General features: G+C 38.1%; 1 protein-coding gene across 1 annotated transcript in view; it reads left to right on the top strand.

Moving 5' to 3' along the window:
- The window catches only part of GK5 (glycerol kinase 5), a 74,193-nt gene extending 62,524 nt beyond the window's left edge, over positions 1 to 11,669 (top strand). The window contains exon 16 of the mRNA XM_054480207.1: positions 3,489 to 11,669. Coding sequence (XP_054336182.1) covers positions 3,489 to 3,637 — 149 coding nt within the window. The 3' untranslated portion in view covers positions 3,638 to 11,669. The remainder of the gene's footprint in view (positions 1 to 3,488) is intronic.
- Positions 11,670 to 13,261: the final 1,592 nt, after the last annotated feature.

The following is a 13,261-nucleotide window of genomic DNA, read 5'->3' as shown; positions in this document are numbered from 1 at the left end:
AGTAGGTTTGCCTGTGGCATTAGAAACCACTCCATTCTTTTATTTATTGAACAACATTTGTGGAGCACCTGCTACCTGACAATCACTGCTGGCAATAAAGGGATTAAAAGCCATAGTCTCTGATTCCTGGTGGGAGGAGACAGGTAAGTCAAGTGATTATTAAGTTTGTTTGATAAAGCCAGTGAACAGTGACAGTGTTAATAAGCAAGTGGTCTAGGCTTCCCAGAGGAGAGCACATATAGTTCAATTTTGAAGGGGCTAGCAGAAAGTCAGGTGAGGAGAGGGTAAGAGATGGGTGGCTCAATATCCCTATTGCAACTTCTGCAAAGGCATTGATCAATGATGGGAAGTACTGTTATGGTGAGAGCAAGAAGGGAGTGGGAGAGGAACATAGAGGTCCAGTTGAGGTGACTCCTCATAAAGAGGAGTTCGGACCTGATCCTGAAAGCACTGGAGAGCCACTAAAGAATTTTAACCAGGGGCGGGGGTGGGGGGGACCATAGAAAGATCTGCATTTGAACAGATCACTTTGACAATTAGTGAAAAGATCAGTGAGGAGGATTAAGAATGGAAGTAGGCATGTCAATTTAAAGGGCCCCCTAGAAAGCAGGATGATGCCTTAGGATACTCAGAATATTTTAATGTGTTTCTTTCTGGGGGATGTTTGGTACAAAATAAGATATTTTACATTTAAAAGTTTTAGGCTAATAGTACATTAAAGTTACAAAAAGCCTAAAATCTTGGTAAATTCAGCTTAAACTTGATTTTACTAAAAATCTGGTAATTTTGAATAAAATTGAAAGTTACTTGCATTTGTTCATTGATTGACATTTGATTAAAGTTGAAGAAAATAAACTTTCCCTTAATCAATCCCATTTGCAAATTTGAACTCCTTCATATTCCAACTCCTATAAATTTAGTATGTTTGATTTTCCTCTTATTACTTTCACGTGCCTGATTGAGCAAACTTAGAAATGTAACAAGGTAAATCACAAATACTTAAACAACAAACAAATTGAATGAATTAAGCTGTAATTACAGTAAATCAAGTTCTCATAAGGATTTTTATACTTATGTTAATCAAATTCTACACTTTTCACCTTATAAGACTAAATAAGTCAGATTCTCTTGAACATTTAAAATGCTTTAAGTAACAAACACATGCAGGTTTTTGTTTTGTTTTGTTTTGTTTTGTTTTTTGTTTTTTTGTTTTTTGTTTTTTGTTTTTTGTTTTTTTGAGATGGAGTTTCCCTCTGTTGCCTAGGCTGGAGTGCAATGGCGCAGTCTCAGCTCACTGAAACCTCCTCCTCCCAGGTTCAAGCGATTCTCCTGCCTCAGCCTCCCAAGTAGCTGGGATTGCAGGCACCCGCCACCATGCCCAGCTAATTTTTGTATTTTTAGTAGAGATGGAGTTTCGCCATGTTGGCCAGGCTAGTCTCAAACTCCTGACCTCAGGTGATCCACCCACTTTGGCATCCCAAAGTGCTGGGATCACAGGCGTGAGCCTCTGCGCCCAGCCCCACATGCAGGTTATTTTTATACATAACACAGTGACTTGAGTTTTATCTACATCATTATATTTAATTTCAAATCTCTGCTTCTGTCTCAGATATGTGAGACTATGTATATCCTCTGTATTTTATAAATTTACCCAGAAATTGGATTTGCTCTATACATACTTAATAAAATGTCTTAAAAAATATATATCTTAAAATGTAAACAATAAATTTTGGAAATTAGGATTTTAAGAAACACATTTATTTTCCTGACTAGATTTATCTAACTATAGTATACTGATGAAAACTATGTTTTTCTTTTAAAAACTTGTCTACATTAATACCTTTATTTATTTTTAATGAAAAATTTTTTTTTTGAGATGGAGTCTCACTCTGTAGCCCAAGCTGGAGTGCAGTGGTGCGATCTCGGATCACTGCAACCTCCGCCTCCTGGGCTCAAGTGATTCTCGTGCCTCAGCCTCCTAAGTAGCTGAGACTATAGGCACGTGCCACCACGCCCAGCTAATTTTTTATATTTTAGTAGAGACAGGGTTTCACCATGTTGCCCAAGGTGATCTCGAACTCCTGAGCTCAGATGATCTGCCCGCCTCAGCTTCCCAAAGTGCTGGGATTTCAGGCATGACCCACACCGCACCTGGCCTACATTAATACCTTTAAACATAGATAGTCTAAAATGTTGACTGTAAATAAAAAGAATATGACCTGACAAAATTTTAGAAAGGAGAATTTAATGTGTCAGTTTTATTGGTAAGAAAAAATGTACTTCATGAAGATTTGTAGACTGTTAGTACTTCAAAAGAGGTGTGATAGACCTCTCAGTAGGTGAAATGTGCCAAGCTTACTAGTAAGATACCTGTATCATTTCAGACTACTTATGATCTTAGTTATATATGTTCTCGCCGGGTGCTGTGGCTCACGCCTGTAATCCCAACACTTTGGGAGGCCGAGGAGGGCGGATCATTTGAGGCCAGGAGTTTGAGACCAGCCTGGCCAACATGGCGAAACCCCGTCTCTACTAAAAGTACAAAAAATTAGCCGGGCATGGTGGCACGTGCCTATGGTCCGAGCTACTCGAGAGGCCCAGGCAGGATAATTGCTTGAACCCGGGAGGTGGAGGTTGCAGGGAGCTGAGATCGCACCACTCTACTCCAGCCTGGGTGACAGAATGAGACTCTGTCTCAAAAAAAAAAAAAAATTCTCTTGCTTTTTATTATATATCATATGATCCTTCCTTCAAAGAGCAGTCTATGCTAGAACTACAAAATTATCTTAAACTAGAATTTAAATAAATTATATAAAAGGCTATAGTTTGAAAGAGAAACTATTACATTAATCCCCAACTTTAAATTTTATGCATATTCCAGAAAGTTGACATTTACCTTAAGCTGTAAGACAAAAATCTTAATTTATCTTCATTTATTTTAATTGCATAAAAAAGAAAATATCCTATTTCTTTCTTTCTTTTTTTTTTTCTTCTTCTGTTTTTCTTTTTTTAGAGACAGGGTCTTTCTCTGTTACTCAGGCTGGAGTGCAGTGATATGATCATAGCTCACTGCAGACTTGAATTCCTAAGCAAGTGGCCTTCCCTCCTCAGTCTCCCAAAGCACTGGGATTGCAGGCATGAACCACTGTGCCTGGCCAGAAAATATACTGTTTTTTACTTGAGATTGTTTTAATAATAGCAAGTTATGAAATTAAATGATGGTATAAGGTAGCTGCTTTAGAAGTGATGTGGTGTCCCACCACACAGAAACTGAGCTGAAAGTTAGAAACCAAAAGACTTGAAAATCCTGGTATAATTATTTTCAGGAATAATCAATCTAACAAAATTCAAAAGTAACAAAGTTTTTTGGATTGTTTTAAAAATAGTTTTTGTTTACCTTTCTACCAGCAACTCGCATAGGTTTTTGGATAAACTTTATTGGACTCATGATTTGCCTTAAAATTTGAGGATAATTTTTTTATCTATAGGGTTTTGGACTGACAAGGAGGAACTAAAGAAACTGAGACAAAGTGAAGTGGTTTTCAAGCCACAGAAGAAATGTCAAGAATATGAAATGAGTCTGGAAAACTGGGCCAAAGCAGTGAAACGCTCCATGAATTGGTATAACAAGACATAACACTAAATGAAATGATCAAAACCATAGGTAGCTGGTTTATGTGACGTGCAGATGAGATGAAGCTCAGGGATAACCAATATGACAATAACTAAGAGGAGAAAATTTTAAATCAGCTTCATAACTTAAGAAGCATTGCTTTTAAACAAAACAAAACAAAACAAAAAAACTCTTATTTTTTTCCCCTAAACCATGGTAAGGCAGCAATACCTCAAAATTTTATATCTTCTATTTTGTAGCAAATTCCAAAGGACATTAGTCATTTCCAACCACATTTTGACAGTTATGGGTCCTCTTCCTTTTTATACTGGGTCAGTGGTACATAGGAACATAATGATTTACCATCCAAGCTAATAGTTCTGGGTCAAGCACCATGCACATATTGTTCCAAAATTACGTGAAACATATTTCTTTAATTCTTTAAATGGGCTATTTGAAGTACCATATAGTTAAAAAGAAAGAATAACTGAGAAAATGTGGAATTTTGAAACATTAATATTTTATGTTTAAAGCCATAATTTCCTAATATTATATCCAAATATGAGCTTAATATGTCCCTCTCAGATAAGCTTATGAGTTAGTTAATGCTTTCCTTTACTGGTCTGAAAGACACTGCCTTAATTTTTCCTTGTTCAACCAAAATCTGAGCATTCTTTCTATGTTGAAAACACTGAAAAACTAATTTTAGTTAATGAACTAAAAAGAATATTGATTTTTAAGAAACAGAAAAATACTACTTATTTTCCTTCTCAAGTAACGTTTCTTTCAAAAACTTCTGGCTGAAGTATAACATGCTGGTAGTTAACATAAATCTTGCCTTTCTCTTGTTCTTTGTCTTTCTTCGTTGTTTAGATGCTTGTGTAAATGTCTTTTATTTTTATTAAGTGCCTAATTGACAGAGCTTAATTTGAAGAAGTGCCCTAATTTATTGACCACTTAAGAATTGCCTTTATTGGGGTATTTTATTTGTTCCTGTGTCTTTCTGATGTTTGTTCAGTCTACTCATCCCTCTGAGTATGTGCGGCGGATAGCTGATAGAGGGGAGGAGAGTGTGTCTTGCAGGATTGCCCTTCAGCCACTCAGCCAGAGATCCACAGGGAGCAGCAAGGACAGTCTCACATTCTCAGACTTTCTTGCAAGAAACAGTGAGGAGGAGTAAGTTGTGAGTAGTGTCAAGCTGGATGTAGAATTGTCCTAAGGCAGTTGACCCCACCTTCCAACATGTTTTCACTTTATTTGCCCCTCCCTACATTTGGGGTAGGTTCCATTTGGATTTGCAGCAATAATGACTTTATTTCTCTCTTGGTCAGGATTTAGCACATAAAATCCTTTTATTATAGAACTAGCTATTTTAGTTACATAGTAATGTAACTAATGGAGAGACTTATAGAGAATTTTGTTTTTGCTGTCATATATGTCCATTTTGGAGACAGATATGATAGAACTAGAAATTAAGTTGCATTTCTGCAAGTGCCGTTTGAATGAACTTCAAGTATCTTCTTAATTATTAAATTTTCTGATGAAGGCATTGTAACAAATACATAGTATCATTAAATCTACTAATTAAGATTTGGAAATATTTTTGTTATTAATAAATAGAGGTATTTTATTTACTGTAAAAAGTCAAACTTCATTATGTAGATAAATCTTACTCTTTTCATTCTTTCCCCTTTTACATCCTTTTTACAAAGCTTAGTCACCAATTAAAGCTTTCCTGTCAAAATCACATGGAAGCTGCTCTGTTGTTTTACTGTTACACATTCTGTTTCTCAGTGGGTGTAATTTTTTTTCTTCTTCTTTTTCTGTAGAGACAGGGTCTTGCTATGTTGCCCAGGATAGTCTTTAATTCCTGGCCTCAAGTGATCCTCCCACCTTGGCCTTCCAAAGTGCTGGGATTGCAGCCGTGAACCATTGCACCCAGCCAATGGGTGTAATTTCATAGGAAATAATTCTTTTTGTCAGAATATACTGAATTGTAATATTAATAACTGAAAATTGATTAGTTCACTTCTTTTCCATGTTCTTCTTTCCCAACATATAACCACAAAATAAAGGATAAATACTTTGGGCTGCGTGCAGTGGCTCAAGCCTGTAATCCCAGCACTTTGGCAGGCCAAGGTGGCCGGATCATTTGAGGTCAGGAGTCCAACCTGGTCAAACACGGCGAAACCCTGTCTCCACTAAAAATACAAAAATTAGCTGGGCGTGGTGGTGCAAGCCTGTAATCCCAGCTACTCGGGAGGCTGAGGCAGGAGAATTGCTTGAATCTGGGAGGTGGAGGTTGCAGTGAGCCAAGATCATGCCACTGCACTGTAGCCTGGGCAACAGAGCGACACTGCGTCTCAAAAAAAAAAAAAAAAAAAGTCAATACTTTTCAGATAATGTTGGAAAGTAACTTTGAATGTCTCTCATTGGAATTGAGCATCTCCTCAAGTGTCAGTGGCTATTTTTTTCTTCTGTGAATCTAAAAACTAATATTTTATTTTTAATATTTGTGACCATTTTTAGTGATGAGTTTAATAAATATTTTCAGACTTAACCAAAATCAGAAACATGACCACATTTGCTTTTGTGGTTGCAGAAACAGTTGATAAGATCAATTGAGCAACAAAATTGTCCTTTCTTTTTTTTTTTTTGAGACATTGTCATGCTCTGTTGACCAGGTTGGAGTGCAGTGGCACGATCTGGGCTCACTGCAACCTCCCCCTCCCAGGCTCAAGCAATCCTCTTGCCTCAGCCTCCTAAGTAGCTGGGATTACAGGTGTCACCACGCCCAGCTGATTTTTGTATTTTTAGTAGAGACAGGGTTTTACCATGTTGGCCAGGCTGGTCTCAAACGCCTGACCTTGTGACCCACCCACCTCGGCCTCCCAAAGTGCTAGGATTACAGGCGTGAGCCACCGCGCCTGGCTTGTCCTTTCTATCTTCCAAGTTTATTTTTCATTTGTATGCTAATATTTGAAGTTTAGAAAAATTTGTGCTACTTCTCAGCATGTTTTATTTTCCCATTATAGATCTATCAGATATTTTTAGAAGGTCTGCAACTGTCTGATAAAGGAAGAGAATGTTCCTGTTCAATCTTAAAGTGCTACTAATTGCTTTTATACTATAGACGTACTGATTTTTTCATCTTTTTTATCCAACCATGGCATGGTTTCCTAATCTCAGCATTGACATTTTGGACCGGATAAATCTTTATTTTGGGATGCTATGCTGTATTTTATAGGATGTTTAGCACTATCCCTGACCTCTGCCCTCTAGCTACAAGTACCATCCCCCTAGTTGTTATGGCCAAAAATGTCTTCAAACATTGCCATTCTGAGAGGCAAAATTGCCCCCAGTTGAGAGCCACTGATACAGGCTGTTAGAAGAAAATTGAAGACTCAGTGAATATAGTGTCATACTCCTTTTCTTTCTGCCTCATTTTACCTTAGGAAATGGTTGTTAGCAAAAAAATTAGTTAATCGTATCTTGAAATAAATAGAGTTTCTATTTTGCTGGTTAATGAAGAAAAAATAAATCTCAGCTGGGCACAGTGGCTCACACCTGTAATCCTAGCACTTTGGGAGGCCAAGGCAGGCGGATCACTTCAGCTCAGGAATTTGAGACCAGCCTGGGCAACATGGCGAATCCCTATCTCTACAAAAAATACACAAATTAGCTGGGTGTGGTGACACACGCATATAGTCCCAGTTAACTAGAGGTCTGAGGTGGGAAGATCACTTGAGCTCCAGGAGGTGCTCAATCAATCAATCAATCAATCAATATCTCATGCTGTAATTGTCTTCTGATGTTTTCATCCACCCAGCCCCACCTCTGCAGCCTTAATTACTGTAGTAGGTCCATGATTTCAGTGTAGGGTTAATGTATTCTGCAGATCATCTTTGATTTGACCTGCTTTTTTGCTTCCTTTTTATCTCTGAACAAAGGAGATCATCATTCTCTTTAATCTGCCTTCTGTGTAAATCTCTACCAGACTGGAAGCTCCCTGAAAGCAGAAACTGTCTGCTTCCCCAGAACTTAGGACTGTGCTTTCATGTATGTGGGATAAATTTTTACTTTGTTTGTTAGTGCAACTTTGTTTGTACACATGTTATTCTTGACATTACATACATTTGTTGATGGGGGCAATTTATATTTATTGTGAGTAAAATACTTTTTTGTTGGATTAAGAACTATACTCTTCCCAGCACTTTGGGAGGCCAAGGAGGGCGGATTACCTGAGGTTGGTAGTTTGAGACCAGCCTGACCAACATGGAGAAACCCCATCTCTACTAAAACTACAAAAAAATTAGCTGTGCGTGGTGGCACATGCCTGTAATCCCAGCTAGTCAGGAGGCTGAGGCAGGAGAACCGCTTGAACCCCTGAGGCAGAGGTTGCGGTGAGCCAAGATCGCGCCATTGCACTCCAGCCTGGGCAACAAGAGTTAAACTCCATCTCAAAAAAACACAAAAAAAACAAAAAAACAAAAAAACAGAAGAACTACTCTGTAGTGAGAGCTAGAATCCTCATCTTGTTTATTTAAAATTTTTGGCCAAGTACAGTGGCTCATACCTGTAATCGCAGCACTTTGGGAGGCTGAGGCCAGAGGATCACTTGAAGCCAGGAGTTCAATTACAGCTTGGGCAGCAAAGCAAGACCTTGTCTCTACAAAAAAATTTTTTTAAATTAGCCAGTGTGGTGGTATGCCTCTGTAGTCCCAGCTACTCAGGTAACTGAAGCAGAAGAATCGCTTGAACCCAGGAGTGCGAGACTGCTATGAGCTATGATTGTGCCACTGCACTCCAGCCTGGGCAACAGGGCAAGGCCCTGTCTTAATAAAATAAAATAAAATTCTTAATATGTTTATATATTTGAAAAGCTATTTGTGTAGAGACACATGTCTGTAAATACACATAGATATATTAACTTTTTAAGCTTTAATTGAAGCCTTTTTCTTCACAGGTTTTATATATTTGACTGCAGATGACTAACAGATTGAATTTTAAGAGTGCCAAACACTCTGGTGCTATAGGGAAAGAACTTCATAAATAGCCCCTCCTGTAAGGTACCAGTCTTTAATTTAAAACAGTCCAGCCCAGGAATCTGGCAAGAATTTTGTAATTATTTGAGGAGAGATATAGATATACCCTGGAGTTCTTTGACTTTAAGTTATTCTAGAGTCATCCCAGAGATGGCCTAGAAGACTTGAATCTACCCCAAAGGATTCTGAATCCCTTTGGGAAATTTAGACTATGATTTTCAGTAAGAATTAAAAGCCCCAGGATAAGCGTGGTGGCTCACACCTGTAATCCCAGCAATTTGTGAGGCCAAGGCAGGAGGATCGCTTGAGCTCAGGAGTTCAAGACCAGCCTGGGCAACATAGTGAGACCCCACCCATCTCAATTTAAAAAAAGAGAGAAAAAGGCCGGGTGCAGTGGCTCATGCCTGTAATGCCAGCACTTTGGGAGGCCAAGGCGGGTGGATCACCTGAGGTCAGGAGTTCAAGACCAGCCTGATCAATATGGTGAAACCCTGTCTCTACTAAAAATACAAAAATTAGCCAGTCCTGATGGTGTGTGCCTGTAGTCCCAGTGACTTGGGAGGCTGAGACAGGAGAATTGCTTGAACCCAGGACGTGGAGGTTGCAGTGAGCTGAGATTGGGCCACTGCATTCCAGCTTGGGTGACAGAGCGAGACTCTGTCTCAAAAAAAAAAAAAAAAGGGAGAGAGAGAAAAAAAGCCCTAAACATACCTTGGGCCTTTACAACCTACTTGGTCTCAGAATCGTCTTATTGTAAACCCAAAGCCAGGTCTTCTGGTTCGAACCAGTCAAAATGGGTAATCTAAAAAAGTTAAATAGATGATTCAAAATCATGTTGGTTGTTTTTTTCTTTTCAAATCCCCTTTCCAAGTAAAAGGAATTTTTTTTTTTTTTTAAGTTTTGAAGCCTCATAGCCATAAATATTTTGGTACCAGTATCTATTGGCACCTAAGTCATTGGCTGTATCATATTCCCATGGGACCCTTGTTCCTAGAGGAATGCAGGAATGATCTTGGAGTGGGAAGGACAGAGACAGGTGCTTGCAAAATCAGATATTTCTGAAATTCTCTGTTATTCTATTTCTGTTGTCTTTCCCCACTTTACTATAAATTTGGTCTGTTATAAAATGGCTGTGTTTAGATAGATACCTGTGATGTTTAGGAAACAAATGGTATAGAGACTCCCATTTAAATCAATCTTATCTTTATAAGAAACGGCCAAACTGTTTTCCAGACTGGCTATAACATCTTACATTCCCACCATGAATGTGTGAGTGATCCAGTTTCTCTGCATGCTCACCAGCATTTGGTGTTGTCACTATTTCTTATTTCAACCATTCTGTTTATCCTTTTCAGTGAAATTTCTGTTCATATCTTTTGCCCATTTGCCAATTGAGGCAGGAGGATCACTTGAGCCCAGGAGTTCGAGGCTGCAGTGAGATATGATCACTAAATCTTTGCTTAATGAGCCATATCTTTAAATATCTTTTTTAAAGTTTTTAAAAATCAGTCCAGTGGTTTATGTGATTATGTGGGATTTTTAAAATCTTTCCAGGCAAAATGTATATAGCATTTTGAACATATTTACACTGTACTGAGCCCAAGAGTTCTCATATACTTTCTTTGCTCATTATAGAGTATGGTACTAATACTGTATAATAGTAAATTTTCAAAGATACCTTTATTTAGAATGTTAGTGTATACAGATATATACTTTGTACATAGTTATCATAATGTTTCTAACCTTTTTATTTAAAGTAGGCTGATTTGTGTAAAGGTTTCAGAATGATTTTGTTAATAAGTTATTAGAAACTTTCCTATTTGTGCAAGATGGTAAATGTAGATTCCAATTTGTATGCCTCAGTAAATTCATAATCTTATTTCTCTGATGTGAGCCACCATGCCTGGCCTTCTCTGATGTTCTTAATGAATTTTGCAGTTTTATTAAATTGTCATTGAGAACCTCATAAATCATTGTTAAGATCTATACAAAAAATCAAGGATCCACAGTAATAGAATATTTTTCGTCTGCATATGAATTTTTCCCTTCCCTTTTTGTCTACTTTTAGATTAAAAAAAAAATTACCTAGACATTCTTATTAAATACTATTACCTGCTTTGGTTTCTGCACATTAAGAAAGTCACAGAGAAGCCAGACACAGTGGCATGCTCTTCTATTCCCAGCTACTCAGGAGGCTGAAGCTGGAGAATCACTTGAGCCCAGGAGTTCGAGGATAGCCTGGGCAACATGGTGAAACTTTGCAAAAACAAAAACAAGGCCGGGCATGGTGGCTCACACCTGTAGTCCCAGCACTTTGGGAGGCCAAGGTGGGCGGATCACGAGGTCAGGAGATCAAGACCATCCTGGCTAACATGGTAAAACCCTGTCTCTACTAAAAATATGAAAAATTAGCCAGGCGTGGTGGCGGGCGCCTGTAATCCTAGCTACTCGGGAGGCTGAGGCAGGAGAATGGCATGAACCCGGGAGGTGGAGCTTGCAGTGAGCTGAGATCGCGCCACTGTACTCCAGCCTGGGTGACAGAGTGAGACTCCATCTCAAAAAAAAAAAACAAAAAAAAAACCAAAAAAACAACAACAACAAAAAACAACCAGAGAAATAGCACTTGTTGACTACAGTTGTGACTCTAGGTAAACTTGGGTCTTAATATGGTTAGACAAGAAGGGTTTTATGTAACCTTGCCTTTTTAGATCCTATTTAGGCTTATTAGTCTATATTCTACATTCTTGCACAATAGAAATTACTAGAGAAGTGGGATAATTCTTTGTTGTGGGGAAAATAAAATTTGTTGTGAAAATATACTGTATTTTAAAATATTTAGAAAGATTATAAATAACTGGAGAAAAGATAATTTCATATACTAATATGATGGAATTAGCCTAGCAGATGTTAAAAATCCTTTCTGAAAATTATAATCTAAAATTATTTGGGAAATTACAATGAAACTGAATAATCTGTACATGTTGGTATATTAAAGCCATTTTTATTTTGTGTTTCTCTGTTATTTGCTTTGAGTTCACACACATATTTAGTGATATCTATATGGGTGGAAGATTCAGTCAGATAATCTGGATTCCATTCCTTGACCATAGTGGAGTCTCTCATGAGCCCATGGTATTATTTTATAATAGAAGATGTATGAACATTCATAGTAGAAGAATGATGAACATTGAGTTGTTTGAAGAAAGGAAGAGGTTTTGGTTTTGTCATATGTGGTTTTTTTTTTTGTTCAAAGTAATATTAGTCTATTGAAGAGGACAAGGAACGGGACATTATGGAGATATGTGGAGCTGACATTGCTGAAGTTTCTCTGGTTATTTTGTAGCAATAATTTTGAAGAATGGGTTTTATTTAAAAGAAATTGTAGAAAAAAAGAAATGGTGATGATATTGAGTATTTGTGTATTTTTTGCTCTTTAGAAAGAAACAGAACCCATTAAGAGGTGGCGCTTAGGCTGGAAGTGGTGGCTCATGCCTGTAATCCTAGCACTTTGGGAGGCCAAGGTGGGAGGATCACTTGAGATCAGGAGTTCAAGACCAGCCTGGCCAACATGGTGAAACTCTGTCACTACTAAAAATACAAAAATTATTCAGGTGTGGAGGCGCATGCCTGTAATCCCAGCCACTCGGGAGGCTGAGGCAGGAGAATTGCTTGAACCTGGGAGGCCGAAGTTGCAGTGAGCCAAGATTGTGCCATTGCATTCCATCCTGAGGCATGAGAGGGAAACTCTGTCTCAAAAAAAAAAATAAATAAAAATGGAGATTATAAGGCAAATACATTAGATTTGCCAAATTTTCCTTCCGCCTTGCCCACCACTTGAGCAAGAACATTTGCTACCAGATCCCACGGAGTTCTCATCTCCTTTCACCCAGTCCATATGAGCCCTTGTCTTCTCTCTTCCAGAAAGCCATTATTTCTATTAGCATCCCAATCTTTATCACCAAACACCGTCAAGAACTAAGAAGAGTCTGAAATTTTACTCTACTTTGGAAGCTAACAAGTTAGCCTCCCACAGTTTTATAGATACAGGTTGAGTATCCCTTATCTGAAATGCTGGGGATCGGAAGTATTTTGGGTTTAAGATTTTTTTTTTTTATTTTGGAATATTTTTATTATATATACTTTCCAACTGAGCATCCAAAATCTGAAAACTTGAAGTCTGATACCCAAATCTGAGCATTTCCTTCATACATCATATCAGTGCTTAAAAAGCCTCAGATTTCACCAGCTTGGGCAACATAGGGAGATCTTGTTACTAAAAAAATAAATAAGTAAGAAAATCAGCCAGGCATGATGATCATGCCTGTAGTTCCAGCCACTTGGAAGACTGAGGCCCGAGGATCACTTGAACCCAGGAGTTCACTGTAAGATATGATCATGTCACCACACTCCAGTCTGGGCAAGCAACACACTGTCTCTAGTAATAAAAATTTTTTAATTAAAAATGTCAGATTTGAGAGCATTTAGGATTTCAGAGTTTTGGATTTGGGGTGCTCAACCTGTACTGATGACAAAAGATATGGGACTCCTGCCTCAGAGATTAAAGCCTTTATTACTCATGGCATAGCAAGCATCAGTTATCTTC

Source organism: Pongo pygmaeus, chromosome 2 (genome assembly GCF_028885625.2).
Source record: "Pongo pygmaeus isolate AG05252 chromosome 2, NHGRI_mPonPyg2-v2.0_pri, whole genome shotgun sequence".
Classification (NCBI taxonomy): Eukaryota; Metazoa; Chordata; class Mammalia; order Primates; family Hominidae; genus Pongo; species Pongo pygmaeus.
Note: the sequence above shows the minus strand (reverse complement) of the source record. Positions and strands in the feature narration are given on the sequence as shown.